General features: G+C 34.7%; 2 protein-coding genes across 2 annotated transcripts; both read left to right on the forward strand.

Annotated features, from left to right (window-relative positions):
• Positions 1-543: 543 nt before the first annotated feature.
• On the forward strand, positions 544-11,165 carry LOC132175539 (uncharacterized protein At4g17910). The gene is made up of 16 exons (XM_059587508.1): positions 544-663; positions 744-807; positions 879-924; positions 1,104-1,222; positions 1,412-1,485; positions 1,673-1,751; positions 1,853-1,942; positions 3,577-3,650; positions 5,888-5,975; positions 6,813-6,939; positions 7,021-7,125; positions 7,605-7,740; positions 7,832-7,883; positions 8,560-8,604; positions 10,472-10,570; positions 10,650-11,165. Exons 1-16 carry the CDS (start codon positions 614-616, stop codon positions 10,800-10,802), a joined length of 1,401 nt encoding a protein of 466 aa, XP_059443491.1. The 5' UTR covers positions 544-613; the 3' UTR covers positions 10,803-11,165.
• A 1,909-nt stretch (positions 11,166-13,074) lies between these two features.
• Positions 13,075-16,147, forward strand: LOC132176684 (transcription factor bHLH71). The gene is made up of 3 exons (XM_059588957.1): positions 13,075-13,774; positions 14,353-14,778; positions 15,647-16,147. The coding sequence occupies exons 1-3, from the start codon at positions 13,367-13,369 to the stop codon at positions 15,740-15,742; spliced, it is 930 nt and encodes a 309-aa protein (XP_059444940.1). The 5' UTR covers positions 13,075-13,366; the 3' UTR covers positions 15,743-16,147.
• Positions 16,148-21,199: the final 5,052 nt, after the last annotated feature.

A 21,199-nucleotide genomic window follows, 5' to 3' on the forward strand; every position in this document is an offset into this window, starting at 1 on the left:
TTTTTTTCTTTTTAAAAAAAAATTATAAATTTTTTTCTTCTAAGAATCGGTTAGCTGTATTAGAGTTATTAACCGCTAACTACGTAGGTGGTTAATAGATTTTACTAACCGTCATTTCACCCCTAGTGACCGGGCTGAACCTCTCTCAAGCTTAATTAGGAGGTGGTTTGGTCATAAACAGAGTTTTCTTTCAAATTGGGTGGAAGAAATTTCTTTAAATTCGGCCTATAAAAATGACATGTGTCTTTTAAACATATGAGATATGCATTTTTTTTAATAATAGAGACAAAGTTAAAATAATTTTTATAAAATCTCATATGCATCTCACATGTTATTTAAAAAAAATTAGTGAACATCTCATTTTTATAGATCAAATTAAAAGAAATTTCTCAAACTTCGTTTGGTGGTCTGATAAGAAGTGATATAAAAATTCCGATCTCTCGAACATTTTTCTCTTAACGAAGAAGGTGTGAACTGTGAACATTGATACTATACTTTCCATTCCTGTACAAGTCAATTCTATATCTTTTTTTTTTTTTGGGAGAGAAAATCTATATATTATTAGCTCAATCCCAGCTCTCAAATTTGAACGTTGATTCATTCTTCTTCATCCATGGACTCACTCCCAAAGTCCTTCAATCACAACAAGCGCCTTAAAGAAGAGTTACTCTCTCTCTGTCTGATTTCTCTTTCAATTTATCTGTGTTCTCAATTTTCTCGTTTATATTTTTCGAACTTTTCAGATTCGTGAGCAATTTGAGTGGATCTTCAATACTCGAAATCGCCGCGCTTTTAACAAATGTCACTGTAAGTCCGCCTCTTGTTCTATTTCACATTCTGATGTACTCCCATTCACATTTCTCTTTTTGCGCTTTCAGATTCTGATTCTTCTGCGCCACTCGTTTTCCTCAAATCCATTTCTCTGTAAGTTTCTTTTATGCAATTATTCTATTTGATATTGTTTTACCTGAAGAATTCAGTCCATGTATTTCTTAGGATATTTGATTCGCTGAGTTTTGAGTGTGGAATCGATGTGATATTTATGCAGATAATGTGTTTGTTTTTTGATTTTAATTTGTTTCCTTGGATGTTGTTTGCCATAGACGCGTCGTTGAAGAAAAGTGATAATGAAATTGTTCGTTCTAAGGATTGGAGGGCTTACATGGCTACAATGGCCGTTGATTTTCTGGTCATTGTTCTCCCCGTCGTCTTTTTTCTCACCGTAAGTCTTCTCTTGTGCTCGTCAAAACTATTGCGCCAGGCTAATGAATGTGCATTTGAGGACTTTGCTGTTATTCCTACTACAGTTTGGTCAGGGTTTGTGTTATTGATGTCCGATAATCTATGAGAGTATTTTCTGTTGCATATATGTAACTTTTAATTTTGTGTTTTTGTAATGATAACTTGACAGGTTCTAGCTGATTGGACATATATATGCACAATTTTGTTGACGATGTTACTGTTTTTTAGCATTGCAGCCAAAAGGTAAAACTTGTAACACATGCTTCCCTTACTTTATTTATTTTTCACGGCGGAAGTCATTTACATCAGGCCATAATGCTATAGTATATTGCATGAGTGGATGAACATAAAACTTCCTTTTGAGAAGTAAGCATATAATTCACTTCAATATTGTATGCTCTAAGGAAAACTTGTTTGTTCTTCAATACAGATCTGGTTCTGCTTCTCCTTCCTTGGAAGGAGGGATCCATTCTCTTAAGACAATAATTTCATCATACAGGGTTTCTGTGGTATGCAGTTATATAGTTTGCTAATCATATTATATAGCTCAACTATGTTAAATATTTCCACATTAACATGTAATTCATGTGATTGAAACCATTTGCTGCAGATGATTGGAACGTGCTTGTGTATCTTGGCTGTTGACTTTAGAATATTTCCTAGAAAGTATGCTAAGACTGAGACTTATGGTACTAGTTTGGTAAGATCTTCCAAGCTGAATGCAATATGTATTCCTTGCTGTTATCAGTTGTTTTTCTTATTTGTGAAACTCATTTGATTACTGTCATTTTGGAGTTGAACTTCTCTGTTATTCCTGACTTGTTATTGTTAAAGTGTTATTTCTGGTGGAGAACTTTTAAAAAGTGCATCTAATAATAATGTTTGATTCAGTGGCATATGCAACATTTTATTCTTGGAGAAGCCATAATCAATGAAACATAACTTCATAAACCATCTTCCACGTTGCTGGTGTCTCTCTCAAAATTATTAGTAAAGAAAAAAAAAATTGTCCTCAAAGAAGCCCTAAATTAATGAGTTGAGCACTCAAAAAAACCAAAAGAAAGAAAGAACAAATGAACTTGTTGATTGCAATGATTGGATTTATAATTAAATTAATTCTCTATTGCGTTCATTAAATTTAAAGAAAATTACTTGTAAGAAAGTGAAAGAAAGTTGAGATAATTTGTTGGCTTAAATTATCTTTTTTATCATAGAGTACAGTCCTTTGAATTGAGTGTATTTGATCAATTACATACTCATGTGGCAATGTTAAATCCGTTGGAACATGGCATGCTGGTGATCATGGGTTTTCATTACATGGTTATATAAGAAAACATACACTTAAAAAGAAAAAAAAAAAAAAGAGGGTAAGTTACACTATCTATATTCAGTTGTGGTCTTGTCCAGACTTGGTTTACCAACTTGTGGTTTGAAAATTAACATTCTCCCCACCCCCACAACCCCCACCTTTTGTTTTGTTTTGTTTTTGTTTTCTTTTTTTTTTTTCTGGTTCACTCTGGTATCCTTCTCTGTTTAAGTTGGACTTAAAAAAATTAACAGACTGAACTTCAAAGCAAGGTGTCATTTTTGGATTACAGGTTGACAAACTGAATTTAGATCAAACCAAGGTGTATGCTGTAATTCACCCACATAATTTCATTAGCTCTTTTGTTTTGTTAATGACAATTGTGTTTCGCCTGCATTTCCACCCAAATTAGCCGAGAAAACTTATAAAATGAACCACGTGGGGAAAATTGTTACTTTTTAAACCATTGGTTGGGAAACCACATATGGTTTCGAAATAATTTACCCCCAAAACTTAAAAAATTCATTTGATGATTTCTCTGCAGTGAGCATTCTGATGTTACTTTTTGGATTCAGACTAAACTCCTGATGCATCTGAATTTCTTTACACTTTGCTGTTGCTATGTCTTCAGTATATTGCCTTGACTTTTCAATTTGATTGACAGGCACTTTTCTCATGCTTTAATTTTTGTTTTTCATATTCATCTTTGACATCAAACAGTGAAACTAATAGATAATAAGTAAAGAGAAATGAAATACTTAATATGAGCTTTGATCTTTTAGTTATATCCCAATTTTTATTTTTAGGGTGTATATTCTGATTTTGGAGTGTGTGGTTTAGATTATTATATCACTAGTTCTTTCTTTACTGCTTACAAATATTAGGTTGTAAACTCTCTCTCTCTCTCTCTGTCAAAGTACTCTTGTGGTTTTTTTTATTTGATATGTAAATTTGTTCTATTCTGTTTTAGCTTGTAGTAATCTGAATGTGTTTATGAACTAATAAATTCAAATTTAATTTTATGTCAGATGGATCTTGGTGTTGGCAGTTTTGTACTGGTAAATTCATTAGTTTCACAACAAGCACGAAATGTCTCTGCTATGTAAGTCCTATTATGCTTTGCTTCCTTTGAAATTTTGGCACTAACTTGGTGTAAATATATGAAGGATTTGTGCCATATGTTGGTAGGGTCAGCGAATTGATATGCTCCTCGCAAGTGTTTTTTTTTTTTTTGTTAACAAATTTATGCTTGCTTATTAGACCATACTAAGTGTAATTGTTTTGTATTATATGCTTGGTGACCAGATAGTTTGAGATCAAGCAAATGATTTGCATATTAGGCTCATAATAGTTAAGGTTTGTGCTGCATGGGGTTTCTTAACTATTATTGGACAAAAACAAAAAAAGTAACCAGTGGTAAGCACCTTAAGGGGGAGGGGAAGTGCTTGTTAATGTATTTAATTAAATGATTAAATTCACAATTTCTATCACTCTAAGCTTTCGGGACAATTTGTAATTTAACATAGTATCCGAGTAGAGGTCATGAGTTTGAACTCTAACTCCACAATTTATACTCCATTTTAGTTAAATATTTCACGTGATGGTTCTCATTTGTTAAGTAGAAGTTTGAGCTCACATGTGAGGAGTATTAATGTATTAGTTAAATGATTAAATTTACAATTTCCTATCAGTTTAAATTTCAGCGACAAGTGATGGCTTATCATTGTTCGTTAAAGATAATGGTACTATGTCTCATTGTTGTGGAATGAGGAGATCTTATGATTGCCAGATTTTATTTTTGGGGTTATGTATTTATTATTATTGCTAGTGCAGTCACTAACTTTCAAAAAGATGGGGGAAGTAAGGGAATGCGGAGATTGATCTTGCATAAAACAGTTTTCGGTGTATTTTTTCTTTGTTTTAAGTATAAGATAGCTCTCTCTTCCTTGTTCTTTTTGCTCTTTCTAACTAGATGCCTCTTTGTATATTTTCTCTGTACTTAGGGGCGCCTTATGCTTTTAATGATATGTGTCGATTTCTTATAAAAAAAATAAGATAGCTCTCTCTCTCTCTCTCTCTCTCTCTCCCACATTTATTTGTGCGTGCAGGCCTGTGCTTTTGGTTTTTCCTTGTGATTGCTAATTGTTGAAGATGCCTCTAAGTAGGATGCCGATCTAACTTCCACAAATTCATTTTATTTTTCTTCTAATTGTATAAAGGAAAGTTGAGTCACTTGTGTTTGTGCTAAATAATATTAAGTGCAGCCGTGAAGTGGATAATAAGCTGCCTAATCTTTTACACTCTGAATCCACCCTGTTAAGTGTTCTTCAGCTTTTTATTTTCTTTTATTATTATTTGTATGTTAAGAGCGATGGGCTTATAAACTGAATTGCGAACAGGCTCCAGTGTGGGCAACCCAAATTAACCATCTCAGAACAGGGTAGCTGAAGTCTGGTTCGATTGAGCTTGGCTCAAGCTTGAACCAATTTTTCCCAAGGCCAAACTAACCATACTGGTTGTAATCTTGATGCTTTTCTTTTCGGTGTGGTGGGGGTGGGGGGAATGGAGGTCATTGCAATTTCAATGATGCTGACTTCAATTCTGATATGTAAGCGTGGAGAATATATATGCCTAAAATTGATTGCAACCAAGCAGATTGTGTCATTTTCCTTTTGGCTGGAAATCTCTTCTCTGTTCATCATTTGTTTCCAAGCCGCATGGAGTTAAGAGTTGACCTGGTCCTATTAATTGATATAGGCTGAACTTCGTTGTTGAAACTCGTGTTTCAGGAATCAGATATCTTTATTGAAGGATTATCCATATAAAAACTATCTAGCAAGACATTTTAGTAATTCATCTTTATTAGCAGTTTAACTACTCTTAGTCTTAGTCATCTCTCTGCAATCATCTTGGGTCTGAAACTGACCACTGTTCCTTCTTTCTTATATTTCAGGCTTACTTGCTTGGTTTACTCAGCTAATTAGTCTTTTTCTTCTGATATGGAGTTAGTTCCCATATGGTATAGCTGGATGGGCTTTCACTGATCTTGAAGTAGCATATTTGTATATGTTTGTTGTGAGGTGTCTAGTTTTTTAATACTATATAACTCCAAATAGCTATTGGCATAAGTTTAAATTATAGCTCCACAGGCAAAGAAAAACACAAAAGACGGTTTATCATTGCTAGTTACATGCCCTCACAGTTTAACACAATTGAATAACCTGAACTGGCAGATGAAGTTAACTTATGACAGAATATGATCACTATGGAAAGATAAAAAATCAGCAGTTTTGAAGTAATAATGATATTAATGGTTTTTTTGTTTCCATGCTCTTTTAGGAATTGGAGGACTGCACTTCAATCTACTAGTCCGCTAATCATTCTAGGATTTGCACGTCTTGTTTCTACAGCGGGTGTGGACTATCAGGTAGAATTTTTTTTATTCATATTGCCTCTAATGTAGTTGCATATTTGTGCTGCATTATAGAGGTTGTTTTTAACACACATTTGCAAAATTGCATGTTATTGAGATAGACCATATTGCTTCTCTGTAGTCCCGAAAGGGTAGCTCAATCGACTGTAAGCCACGCCTAATGAAGCGATGGTCACTAATTCGAATCCCCCCTCCCTTTCCCTTGTGTGGACATGTCAAAAAAAATATTGCTTCTCTGTAAATGGATGGCTTTCGTAAATGTAGTTGGCAAAATCTGACCTAGCCTCTGCAACACTAATGGAACAAATATGTCCAGGTGGGTTTTGCTAACCTCATTTCACATTGATTTATTTAGGGAATGGAAGTTTCTACATCTGTCCATGCATGTAGTAATTGGAGGTTAAATGCAGGGAGGCAATTATAAGTAGCTTTCTATATATAATAAAAAATTTCACTAATATTATTGTTAGAATGTACAAATTCTCAAATTTTACTTTCATTTTGGTCATGTTCATATCATCATACATCATAGAACTTTAGCTATTTCTTATTAAGATTTGTGGAAACCTACTACATTAAGCTGATTTTCATATTAATTTTGTCATTTAGATACTCCCAAAAAATTTACATTTCGGTGGTACGATGAGACTGAAGTTTATGATCCTTGACAGGAAAATTTCTCTTGTGACTACAATTCATGGTTCGTTTGTAGAGCTATAAATTGGCCATGTCATGCTGTATTTGCAGGATAATAAAGAGTCTTATAGTTTAAATTTTCTAATCTTATTATGTGCTTATAAATGAGGTCTGTCTGCTTATTTTTCCTTGTAGGTTCATGTGGCTGAATATGGTGTGCACTGGAATTTCTTTTTCACACTTGCAGCCATATCCATCCTTACATCCACAATTAATGTTCCCGCACAATATTCTGGAATTCTTGGTTCAATAGTTCTAGTAGGTATACTTTCTATTGAATATGTTTATATTTATGTCTTTGGAAAGATCATTTTTTAACCTTGTCAGATTTTTTATCATTCAGGGTACCAAATTTGCTTGATGCATGGGTTGAATTTGTATCTGCTTTCCAATGAAAGGGAAATTGACATCATCAGCCAAAACAAGGAGGGAATCTTTAGCATTTTCGGTGAGGATCAAGTTGAAATGCTTATAATGGTTGGATGATTTTGCCATTATTTTCATTAGTGGTGGAGTGAATGCTCACTGTTTTTAACATTGCAATTTAATTTTCTTGGCATGGTTTAAGTTATATTTTCAGGCGATTATGGTGGTTCACAATATTGAACTGTTACAAAAATTCTGTGATTTTTGTTGAGTTCTGGAAAGATGTTAAATATTTTATTTAGAATATTTGAAATTAAATCAGAAAGAAGAAAAGAGAGAGAGTGGTGTAAACACATTAATCAAGAAATTTTAATCAGTCATCAGTTAGAATAGTTGGTGGGTCAATTTGTTGATTAGCACAATACATGAAGGTGGACGAACATGCATGCAATAAGAACTTAAGGGTCTCATTGAGTTAATCTTTTTGTTAGTAGCTCTTACTCATTCTTATTTCTTGTAATATGTTTTTTTTTCCCGAATATTGATTGTTTTTATCCCCAGGATATTGGGGTATGTACCTTCTTGGTGTCCAGTTGGGTAACTATCTATTTTTTGGAAATGGAAAACATTCGTCTACTATGTTGAGAAGCAATAGATGGGCCAGGATAAGAGTCTGGGTTCTTGCTCTTCTGTTCTGGTATGGTCTATTTAATGCTCGTAATTTCTACCATCCTTATCAACAACACTTAAAGTGACTTTCTAACTCTTTCTCTAAATTCCTGTTTTAGGATAATAACTCTGCTTCTTGACAGATACGTTGAAAGAGTTTCTCGTAGAATGGTATAATATCCAGCTCTCTTTAATTTTCTTATTTATGTAAGTGTTAGGGCACGTTTAGTATGCGGAATAGACCCAACGGAATGGCTATTCCTATAAGATAGCCATTCTTTTGTTTGTTGCACACAATTCCTAGAAATAACTATTCCCTTACAAAGATGAATACATATTTCTCTAAAAAATGAGAGAACTAGTTATTTCTTGAGGAATAGAATGGGTTTTTCAAAAAATCTTTTCTTTTTTTTTTTTTTTGCAAACCTAATTTATTTATTTCTAAAATAAAATAAAAAAATCACAAAACATTCTATGGGTGGCCGATCATAGGGGTGGTCTTGGCTCATTGGGGGTGGGCTTGCCAAGGACCCCCGTCGGTGGTGTGACCATTCCTGTGGTTCTACCATAGTAAAATAATTTGTTCCATTTTTTTTTTTAATTAATAAATAATTATTTTTTTTCATATATATCTTGGATATTTGAGTAATTTTTGTACAATTCCAATGAGAGTATATGTGTTTTCACCAAACTACATAATAGAAATAGCAATTCCATTCCACCTTTCATTTCTAGTAATAGTTATTCATTTTCCTCATGGAATAACCATTCCGCATACCAAACGTGCCCTTAATGTAACAATATGCATTAGTGTGTGGAAGAAAACTAATATGAACACATTGTGCAGTGCAATTTGACTTATGTTTCTATGGTATTGGCCTTAAACCTACAGGTAATCACATGCCCCTTTGATTCGTAAATATAGAGTTTGATGATATTTTCACTCTCCTAGTGTTGAAGTCATCACATATTGTGGATGTCTGTTAACACAGCACAAGATCAATTATTTTAGGAGATATATTAATGTAGTGAACAGATATTAAATGGATAATGTGTCTGTTTCCTATTCATTGAATTTTATTTTCTTGGAATAATAGTGATGGTTCTTTAAATCACTCTAATGAATAAATTGTATGTCCCATTCCAAAGTTCTTCATGGTAATGTCAGCCTACTTGTGTTAAATTTTTATTGATACTATTTTCTTGTCTGTTTAGCTACATGTTGAAGAATGGATAGGGAAGGTGGAAGGTATCTGTGTAACGACCTAGGAAAAATATTACTCATTTGTGCTATCACTAGGTTGCTCTAATACTATTTGTAATGACCTAAGGAAAGCCATCTATGTTATTATGACTAGTCAATTTGGAGTTGCCTAGAATCACTTATAAAGCTTAGTCTTACTTAGTAAGAAACTAATGTGAGACTCAACACCCATGAATGCATTTATAATTTACTCACTCTATGTGGATTATTCATTTTCTCAATGTAGGACTTGGGTGTTACAATTTGGTTGTAATATTGGTAATTCATAGGTGTGAGGAATAACCATCAAAATTGAATACTTCCAAGTGAAGAGAGCCACTTGTAGTGACCAAAAAGTTGTTAAGGGATACGCTGATTTTAGTCCACAAGTGTTTGTAGGTAAGTTTCAACATGTGAATCCAATAGGCTAGAGGGTTGCTAATTTCATATGAAAGTATGTCCAAGGTTTGGAGGACTATGAGTTTTCCTTGGACCTTTAATACGACAGTCGTGGGTTAAAGTTTGAACACTTATGATGTTAGGATGATGGAGGAAAGGTTCATGTTTGTTTGTTGATTAGGTTTGACCAAGCTTGAGGTCTAAAGGAAAAAAAGGATTTAGTTTTCAGAATCCTAGTTGCATATGCTTTTTAGGACTATAGCAGAAACTCCCAAGGTTGAGTCTTATAGTTCATAAAAGAACAGGGGTTCGGTTTGGGTTTTTTTTTTTTTTTGTTTTTGAAGGGGCTAAATTTTGGTTATCTTAAGTTGCATGAGTAGTAGTGTGGGGAACGAGAGAGAGGCAGAGGGAGAGAAATCAGCCATGCCTTCCATATAATTCATTGAAATGTATATCTACTAAAACACTTAATTCTTTTTAATGAGTCTAATCTATCTTCATATGAGTACAACAAAACGTATATTCATACTTATGCTTTGTCTGTTTTGGTAGAAAATACTCTCTCAATGGGAATAATTTTAATAGGAAATATTTTCAAGAAAAATAAGTTACTTATTTTCTGTTTGTTTTGGTATAAAATTCTCTTGACTGTTTAAATATATTGTTTAGTTCATGATTGTTTTCACAAAGTATTGAATTAGGGAACCACACTATCACCCCAAACTGTCACTCCTTTTGCAAAGCCCTCATCAAACTACAAATCTCAGCACTTTTCCTCTCAAATCAAAGTTTTAGTGTTACTTTAGGTGTTAAATTGGGTATGTGCACCTGACCCCATATAAAATACAAAGTTGCCACTCTTATTGGTTATCATTTTTTTTTTTTTTTTTTAACATGACATGGGCAAATTTTTACCTTTAAAAATGGGTCAGGTGCACTTGCTGTGCATGCGAGACTTTTCCCATTCAATTTAACGGAGGGGAAAAATGTAATTGGTTTGTATTTTTTGAGTGTTATAATCTTGATATGGAAAGTAGATGTCTATTGTGCATCCTTTTGTCCGATTTCAATTTTAAGTATCTAATTGTTCCCAATCAAAATATCTCCTCTTTGGCAGGTGCTGTCAGTCCTAATGCTTTCTGATTACATTCCTGGAAGTATAACTTCAACACTGGAAGAAGCATTTAACCGGAACTTACTGGGTGCATTTCTTCTGGTAAACAAGATACCCTATGTAAACGTCTTTTCCCTCTCAAGCTGGAAGTAACAATCTATTTTCTCATTTTCATTTGCAGGCAAATCTGCTCACGGGGCTGGTAAACTTGTCTGTGGATACCCTGTCTGCATCATCACTCTCAGCCCTTTCTATCCTTGTTGCCTATGCTTCTATTTTATCAACTGTTGTTGGGATTGCAGATTTTTGTGGCATTAGGCTAAAATTCTGGTAGAGTAATTAGCCATGGTCTGTAGCTATTTTTCTTTTTGGTAAAAGCTATCATTGAAATGACCAAAATTCTCAATGCAAATCCATGTGCCTGGCAAAATTGTTGAAACTGATCCCTGAGAGTTGATGCACCTGGCTTGCCATTTCCAAGATGATACATTATAAAGCCCTAGGAATGCAGAGACTGATGATGGAACTCATGGTCCCAATGGCACACATTACACAAGATATCAGGAACACCCATTATCTTGCACATGAAGATGCTTGTTATTTCCACGTTACCTTATGGAATCACTCGTATTATTTATAGATCAATGATCATATTTGCCCATTTATACAAAGCAGAACAAAAACAATCTACAACTCGTACTTGGATGTCTTTCTTCTTTCGTATAATTTCTGGCGTACATGTGCTCACATGTTCAGTGGAACGGCACAAGGAGATGAAACAATTAGCCAATAATATCATTAGAGAAAAATAAGGTTGGAATTACAGTTTGAGATGTGAACGTGGGCTAATTGCTGTTGAAAATGTACTATTTTCGAGAAGTGAAGCTGATGGTCACATGGATTACCCTGCATAGTCTGATGGCTTGGAACATGGTCCAAGGTGGACCACCCTCCATGTCCTCGTCACCAGATAGGCATGCAACAGTCAACAGAGTTTGTAATCTCTCTTTCATAATTTATGTACTCGATCTCCTCTATATACATAGCCCTGGGACTATCAAACATAATGTAGAACAAAAAGATGAGCCTAGAATCAAAATGATAGGCCTAATGTGTGATGGGAAAAGCAAGCTAAGCTATAGCATCTGAATGCATATAATTGTGATTTTTTTTTTTTTTTTTTTTATCTCTCTATTTATAATAATGCAGACATGGGGACTGTAGCGTATGCAAAATAAATAGCTTATCCTTCTTATATTGAGGCTGCCACCTAATTGTTCTTTTGCTAATAATTTTCTTCTGTAAAATACATTTTGTAGCAGTGCATGCCCATTTCTGGACAAGTACTATCCTCTATCTAATTTTTTTAATCATTTCCCACCATTTTTAATTTCTTATCACCGTTTCCTTGAGGCTTTCATTGGGTACTCAAAGAGTTTCTTTGTTGTGGTCTGTTCATCTCTTTTCGGTAGTCAAAGTGAGTAATATTCAATATCTTAGGATTCCGTTTTTCTTATTATTATTATTATTATCTTTTTCTCATTTTCATTTTGTTTCCAGGAAACTTGAATTATTTTTGATTGCTTTCACTATTGGGTAACATGTTATTGCTTTGTTTTAAATACATTTTATTGGTTGGTTAATGTTGATATTGAGGTATATTGGATTTTGGGTATTGGCAAGAAAATAATAATAGAAGTCCGAAAAATAATATTTAAAAAAGCACAAAAAAGAGAAAAAATTGGTGAAGTGTGTACTGAAAAAAAAAAAAAAAAGTAATTGAATTGAATTGAATAGCCCCTTCAAGTTTCTGAGTTCCATTCAATTATTGACAATCGCAATTATATGCGAATTAAATAATATTGAAGTTAGAGATTCCCATAGCTTTACGTTAATGATTATGGTAGAAAAGGACTAACCCGTCTGCTAATGCTTTTTAAGTTTGGTTTTAGCTTTCTAGCAAAAAAATACAAATATTAACAAGCAATTCAAATGCTTTTTTCCTTTATATCACATAATGATTAAAATGGTAAATACACCTAAAAAAAAACATTAGCAAAATATTTCTCCGTGCTTGCAACTTTTAGATAACGGATTTCACCCACAGTATTGACAAAGACTTTCCCTTAGCTGCTTTTGATGATCATAGCTATGTAAGTGCTAAACAAATCGCTAACTTTTATGGTAATACGCCTTTTAAACCAAAGGATTATAGGGAATTATTAGGTAGACTGGCTCCCACAGATTCTTGTATCATTCACCATCCTATCCCACATCGATTCTGTGAAAGGCCGTTGATTGCAAAATTACCATTGCTCCCCCTCTCACCAACTTCAAAATCTAGATAGATAAACCATGATATGTGTAGACTGTACAGTGCGTTTGTGTAGCACATGTAAAACTTTCCCGTGTAAAAAATTATGTAATTTGACGAATCTACGGTGCGTGAGCCAGTCATTTCCTGCAAACCCCGACACAGATTTGAATGTGAGCGGTAGCTTTTGCACAGCTTGTTCTGTTGTTTTTATGCATAATTCTATATAGATTTTGGGTCCCCCACCCCCTCTCCATTGCAGAAACGGTGCCAGTCTTCATCGATGAAATCGGGAAGGAAGCCCGAAAAAAGGATGAGAGAGGAACCTCTTTCTTTTTCCTCCTCTTTTTGAAGCAGAAAAGCACAACTTCTTTTCTGCCCTCTCACGTGCACTATATCCTTCACTCCTCCACATATACCCTCCTAAATACATTTTAACCCTCAGTCTCTCTCTCTCCCTCTCTCCCTAAATAGTTCAAGGGGAGGGATCTGCTATAAAATGATTGTTGTGTTTGAATTGGAATAACTACTTAACTGTAGTGTTGAAGAGGAATAAAAAAATTTAGGAAAACAGTTGGATAAAAATGGCTTTAGAAGCTCTTTCTTCCAATGATCTTTTCAACTTCATAATCTACGACACGATCTCTGCAACCCCATATAGCTGCAGCCATGGCTCTTCGGAGAACAGTACTTTCTTATTAGAGAATATTGCAATGACGCCTCAGAACCAAGGTGTTGGTGATTTGGAGAAGTCTACATTGCCGACCCCAAAACGCAGCTCCGGCAGGTCGGAGGTTGTCGACCGGAGGCAGAATTTGGCGGTTCAAGCTGTGAGGAAGAAGAGGAGAAGAAAGCCAAGGGTGTGCAAGAACAAGGAGGAAGCTGAGACTCAAAGGATGACACATATTGCTGTAGAAAGAAACCGCCGGAAACAGATGAATGAGCACCTCCAAGTCTTGCGCTCCCTCATGCCTGAATCCCATGCCCAAAGGGTGTGTTTTTCATGCTTTAATTCTTTCTCATCTCTCTCTCTCTCTCTCTCTCTCTCTCAATCTCTCTTTGTGTTGAAAAAACAGACTGAAATTCCATGGAGAATTCTGCTTAACATCGTCTGCAGCGTTTATAGCATCATCACATGCAGGGAAATTTGGCTTATAATTTTATGGTTATGCCATAATAATTTTATGCATACTCTTTGTGCACTACTTGACAAATTTTAGTCTATTCATGCTTGGAAGAAAATATGAGAAATCTGGTAAAGTTCTGAAAAGTTTGACTGAATGAATTTGAGTCAAGAATCTGTTCATTAGGAAAAGTTGAGCGTAAAGTTGGGTGATGCTGCAGGCAGCAGTCACGTAAAAGTAAAGCTGAAAATGGTCATCTTCTGCACCATGTTTCCACCACTGCATTTTATTATTCTTTTCAGTTTTTCCTTTCTTTGTTTGTCACGTGAAAAAGGAAGGTATACCAAGAGAGATTGAGGTAATAATTGGTTTCCCTATTTTCTTCATCAAATTATATTAATAATTTTTTTTTACAATTTTTTTTTTTTTTTTTAATTTTTATTTAGGGTGACCAGGCCTCCATAGTAGGTGGAGCAATTGAATTTGTGAAGGAGCTTGAGCATCTCCTGCAATCCCTTGAAGCTCAGAAACTCCAACTACTACAGCCAGGAGTAACGTTAACATCACCTGCAGCTGAGGAAAACACCACAACCTCCTCCAAATTCATGGCACCACCATTTGCACAGTTTTTTGTGTATCCACAGTACACCTGGTCTCAGATCCCCAACAAGTATACATCAAAGACCAAAGCTGCCATAGCAGATATCGAGGTTACTTTGATTGAAACCCATGCAAACCTTCGTATTCTGTCGCGACGAAGCCCTAGACAGCTCTCAAAGATGGTTGTCGGTTTTCAGACCCTCCATCTCTCCATCCTTCACCTCAATGTGACCACCATGGACCCGTTGGTTCTCTACTCCATCAGTGCCAAGGTAGGTGGTATTTAATATTTTTCTTTTCTGAGCCAATGTGGTTTACTTTTGTCCTTAAGGTTCAACAACCTGGAGCCACAAACATTGGAACTTGTCTATTCTTAAGGACTGACCCAGTGTTTTAGGCCCCGACAACCCGTGACCAAGGTAACTTGATGGGTGGTTGTCTCTCTTTACAACACTAATTAAAAAGAAAATGCTTTTGAATATTACAACTTTTTTACAAATTGATAAGCCATCTAGCTATTTGATTAAATTATTTGATGCATGGTTAACGTAATAAGTTTTACATAGATTGTGTTTGAAGCCCGGAGGTCGCCCTAACTCTTGCATGTGATAGATTATTATATCAGTTTGTTAAAGGCTTAATTAGAACCTATTTGAGATAGCATTGAAAGAACTTTTAAGCTTTTTTAGACCAAAAATATCATAAAATTGTTTTTAAATTTTTTTTTTTACCAAACGGGCCTATTTTGCATTAATTACACATGCAATTGTACGCGTTAAAATCACTTTTTGAAGCTCCTGAACACATTAATCTCAAGCAAGCAGTACTTATAGTAATAGTTGTAGTATTGGTACTAGTTGTAGTATAGCAAATAAGACGCATAGTAAATTCTTTTGTTTAACTTTATGAACATAATTTTTGTTCATATCTGTGGGATACTTCAGCCCTTTTTAATTGATGATGGTCTTTAATTATTGTCACAAGGGGACCATGTGCAGAGAGATCAGAGAGAGAGAGAGAGAGAGAGTCATTTTCTAACATTTTGTACTATTATCCGTGTTTGGAAGGAACAGTTTGCCCATGATTATTGAAAAATCAAAGAGTTTTTGGCTAAAATTTGAACATATATTCTAAATGCAGGTTGAAGAAGGTTGCCAACTCGCTTCAGTAGATGACATTGCAGCAGCAGCTCACCACATGCTTAGAATAATTGAGGATGAAGCTGCCTTGTGTTGAGCAAATCCTGGCTTCCCCAATGTACCCTTGGAGTTGAGGAGGGATCACAGAAATCCCATCCTCCTTTTGGTTTGCTCCAGTAAAGCTTCTCCTGTCCTTGTATGTAGGCATGTACGTAGCTAAAGTCATGTCATATATATATAAGTGTTTTTCTTTTTTCTTTTAAAAAAAAAAAAAAATTATTTTATTTCCTCAGGTAGAACTTGTATGTAGCATGGTTTTCACCAAAAATCACCCAGAAAAAAAAAAAAAAAAAAAAAATCAGAACTAAGGGTTTATTGAGCTTCTTGGGACCCAACCCAACCCATGCTGACAAGGACAATATGGGGTTTTGCATCGTTGTATGTGGAAGAGTACTAATTTGATTCGAGGTGGTCGTTTTCTATTTCCATTTGCTTATATATCAAGCCAAATAATTAAATTGTCTTCCTTTATTAAATTCTTTTTGTTTTTTGTCTTTTATTTTTTAATTTTTAATTTCAAAATAAAAACATTTACATATAAATAATCTAAAACACAAAATACTCTTCACAATACACAAAATAATATACGAAAACAATTTAATTTCTCATTTACGATCTCAAACCCTCAAAGCACGAGCTTAATTAATTATTGTTTTCTGGTGGTTGAATGAGTGAGGTTTAATTTCATGGACGCTCAGTCCAATTACATAGGTACTCTAGGCCTCTGCCTAATTAGTAGTGCCTTATCTTTTTGGCTTATTCAATTCAGCTGCCTCAAACTTAAAAAGAAAGCCGTATTGGTAAGGAAATCTTATGAAAACGGCCTCTTTCAAACCTGACCATATCGATCTGGACCAAAAATGAATGGATATCGGAGTCTTCACTCTTCAAGGTGAGTTGTAACTCTCTATCAGAGCTGGAAAAAAGCGAGTTGCATAATTAAGTGCTTTGAGAGGAAAAAGTACAGGAACTCTCTCTCTCTCTCTCTCTCTCTCTCTCTCAAAGCTCTTAATTAAAATAATAATAATAATAATAAAATAAAAAATCCCTCCATTCCTTGTGAACTTTTTCCTGCCTACCTTTGGTTCCCCATCGACTTCCATCATTACAGTGCATGGGTTACACGTGCCACTGCCCTCCTTTGTTTCTCTGGGTAGGCATGACTGATCTTTACATTTGCTCATCTAGCTCTCTTCCAAATTCCAATAGAGCCTTATGTTGCAAAAAAGACTCTAGATCCATATCTGAACCTTAAAATACACTGATTTTATTGTCATATAGCTTATAGATATACTTCTTAGCCTTCATAGCTCATTCTGAAGTTGCTTCAAAGCTAAGAATGTTTTGTGTGTCATCTATGACACTCACAGATTTTTACCATATGTCATTACAACCATCACCGCTGGCAATATTCTTGCATCCTCTTTCTATCATCATTGCCGCATAAATAGTGTTATTTTGTTGATCTTTAATTTAGTTTATGTTATCTTTCCTCTTTTGTATTTTCTACTGTTATTGTTCTTTTACTCATTTATTGGAAGAAATGCATTGAGAGACTCATGAGTACGTAAGTAGTTTGGTAGATTTTTAATGTAGCGTAACTTAATTTTGTCACGCTTAACAATCATATATATAGAACAAAGCAGCAAGCACCTCTCATACTGAATTTAAATACAGGAAATATTATTAATTACTAATATTTACATAAAGATAATCGTAAGATCAGTAATGCTATTTAGTTTATTCATAATTTCATATGCAATTGTCATATAACTGGATAACGTGCCATAAAAATTAATCATTGGATCAACACTTAAAAAAAATTAATTAATTAATTTTCAATGCTTCATCATTCTAATTATATAGTGCCGATAGTTGTATATGAGTTTACTAAATAAAATTATTTTATTTAAAAATACAAAAATTGTGCCAAAACAGTATGATTAATGTTGGACATGTATTTGCCTATTTGGTCATAGCCAGTAATTAAATCTTATAAAAAATTGCCTTTTTTGTCTTCTCTATCTCCCTTTATCTCTTTCAATTTTTTAAAACTTTATATATATATATATATATATATATAGACAGATCATCACGAACGTAATAGTATTTTTTGTTCTCCTGAGTGTCAACAAAATAATATTGGTTGAACGAATCTGGCATACAAAGTTCTGCCCACAGACTTATCTTCGTCCTTATTTGTCAAATTGAGATACAGATGAGTCTTGTGAATATATTGAAATATATATATATATATATGTGGTTGTAAAGCTTCATGGTATAGGCAGTATAGGCAAAACGAAGCAATTATGAGCTGCAGTCTACCACCCACCTGCTACGCCATGACCGACAAAAATCACCTCTTCTTTCTCTCTCTATTTTTTTTTCCCAATACTCCCTGCTATGTGGAATGGGACGTTACAAGCTTTTTTCTACCTGGGAAAAACTACTCCATCGTTGAGAAACAATAAGAAAAGTTCAATCTTCAACTTTATAAATTCAGATCTTTTTTCTTTCTTTTTTTAATTTTTTTATTTATTTAATGTGATGAATTCTGTGAACAAAAATAGCCCAACTCTTCCAAAACAAGCCGCGATAGAGGCCGACTCATCTAGACTGGAAGGAGTACAAACTATTTTTACTTTTTAGGGTTAAATACCTAATTCTTCCTAGGATTTCAACATTTTATATTTTTGCCCTCTATGATTTTATTTGGATCACAAGAGATACATGTGGTTTTGATAAAGATGAAAATAGTACTTCCATTAAAATTTCGTCTAAAACTTAACGGACTGCCATGTTAGCACCAATCAAATGTCACCATGTGTCATATAATTAATTTTTTGATTTTTTTTAATTAAAAAAATTAAAAAAAATATTTTTTTAAAAAAAACTAAAAATAAAAATTGGCCCTTGGCCATTTTGGGGATAGCCGAAACCACCCTCAAGAGCCACTGGGGGTGAAATGCGTGAGCGCACTCCGCTGTGTAAATGGCGGTGCCCTAACTCGTCTTCACACTATTCAAACAGATTCCACAGCTACTCTATAGAAACAAAGGAACAAAAAAAAAAAAACCAATTAAGGGTCAAACAAACATGTGTATGATTTTTCGATTAGAGTCTCTGATGTGGTCTGACAATGCAAGCAAGGTGTGGAAGGGTTGCTGCTACCACAGGATAAGAAGCCCTGCCTGGTGCAGCTTCTTGGGCCAAGGGGGTGGCCAAAACCACCCCCAATGGGTCTTGAGGGTGGCTTCGGCCACCCGGCCCCTTGGCTCCATGGGGTGGCCTGGCTACCCCCAAGACCCACTAGGGTGGCTCGACCACCACCATCCAGCTAGATGGGGTTGGCCAGGCCACCTCATGGCCAAAGGAGGCGGCAAGCCACCGGCAATTTTTTTTTTTTTAAATCTTTTTAATATTAAAAAATTAATTACATGACATGTGGCGATATTTGATTGGTGCTGACGTGTTGTTCGTTAAGTTTTGGACATAATTTTAATGGAGGTATTATCTCCGTCTTTATCAAAATCACAGATACCTCTTGTAATCCAAATGAAACCCAATATAACAAAAAATAAAGTGCTTAAACCATGAAAGAAATTAGATATTTAACTCTATATTTTAACCTTTTTTTTTTGTTACTATGTTCATATTCAGATAAAATCTATTAAAAAAAAAAAAAAAAGTTATCAAGGCACACCTTCCAATACGGTGAGCTTTGTTGCCACTCTCACTCCAGTCTCCAGTACTAACCCTGCCTTTAACGGGACATGTCTTGTGTTTTTTTTAATGAGATGGTAAACAAACTACAATTGAAACACTAGTACAAGAACAAAACAAGAAATACACTGCCTTTACAAAAAAGGAGGCCACAAAAATGTTATCATATCACCATGAAGAGAAAGATCTAATAAGGGCTTCAAATTTGTGGAAAAGCTGCGAGTCGAACCGGTGTTAGCAATCCAACCGGGTTCGTGTGCTCATATCAATTTTGGTGACAGTTTAACGGTCAAAAGAGCTAAAAAAATATCCTAAAAATATATTAAAAATATATAATGAAGGTAATTCTCCAATTGGGTTGGTTGAGGCTTAGGACAGTGCATTGTTTGAGCAGATCTCACTGCATGTAGGGCAGCAAAGGCCTCCTTTCAAACAGAACTAGCCAGTACAATCATGGGTCGACATGCATGTCTTGTAGAATTATGGTAGCAGAGATGAATGTTGTCGTAGTTATAATGCTTTTACAAATATCACAAATAGTACCCTATATTCTGTTCTGTGACCTTTGTTTTTATGGGAATAAGGTGAGTCCTTACACCACAGTGATCGGGTGTGCTTCGAAATTCTTGGAGGCTTTTCAATTAGAAAAGGCTCAGAAGTATAGTGCGACGACTGAAAGGGTGAATAAAAGTGACGTACGGTGCGAAGCTCCTAAGAATGGTTTTGTCAAAGTTAATTGGGAAGCGGTTGTGGATAAAAATAGAAGGAAAATGTGCATTGGTGTGATAATTAGAGATGGTATGGGAGAAGTGATGGCAACTTTGTCGGCACCAAAATATCACATAATCAAACCTGATATTGCGGAAGCATTTGTGGCTTTAACATGGTGATTCTGGAACGTGACGCCCTTTAAGTGGTGCAGGAACTTAATAAAAATGATAATTAAAAGCTGGAACTGATATGGACATTTTATCAAAGAGGTCCGTGGAGTTTTAACTTGTTTACAAAGCTAGAAGGTTAACCAGATTCAAATGCATATCAACGGTGCAACTCATCACCTAGCGAATGAAGCATTACTCCTTAGCTTAGAACATGGCCTAGCTTATTGAGGAAGTTCTTAATTGTATTTCAGACATTATCTCTGTAGAGTGGTATGCTTAAATTTGTTGTGACATTTATAAAATTGCTCAATTCCTTAAAAGAAAAAAGAATAAAGAAAAAAAAAATTGGTGATGCCGATAGAAACTAGGCAAAACATTAAGGGATTTTCTTTATTCCAAATGATTGAATAACATTTAATTCAACAGTCACATTTCAATTCATGATACACTGGCCCAGATTGATCGGTAATATTTATGAAGGGAGAAATAATATATTAGAATGCAAGTACAATATTAAAAAACTTATAAGAGAAGAGAAATCTCAAATCATTTTTATCTTTTGTGGTCAGTGAATCTGTCATGGTATCTAGAGCTGCCGGACATGTCAGATATGGTGTTCAAATGTTCAGCTCTTCCCTTTTTTCCACGGCACAAATAATTCCTGACCCTTTCAGGTGACTGATCAGTGAAGAGAATCCATAATGTAAAACGTGACACAAGTACCTACAGCTCGATCCACATGACACATTTGGAGACATTGCACCTGTCCCATCTTAATTGTTAACCATAAATCATGCATGTTTTGGACTATCATGAGAATATATAATAAAGAAAAAATAATAACAATAACGCTTTTTGAGGTTTTTTTTTTTACTTTTTAGTTAAAAAAA

Source organism: Corylus avellana, chromosome ca3 (assembly GCF_901000735.1).
Source record: "Corylus avellana chromosome ca3, CavTom2PMs-1.0".
Lineage (NCBI taxonomy): Eukaryota > Viridiplantae > Streptophyta > Magnoliopsida > Fagales > Betulaceae > Corylus > Corylus avellana.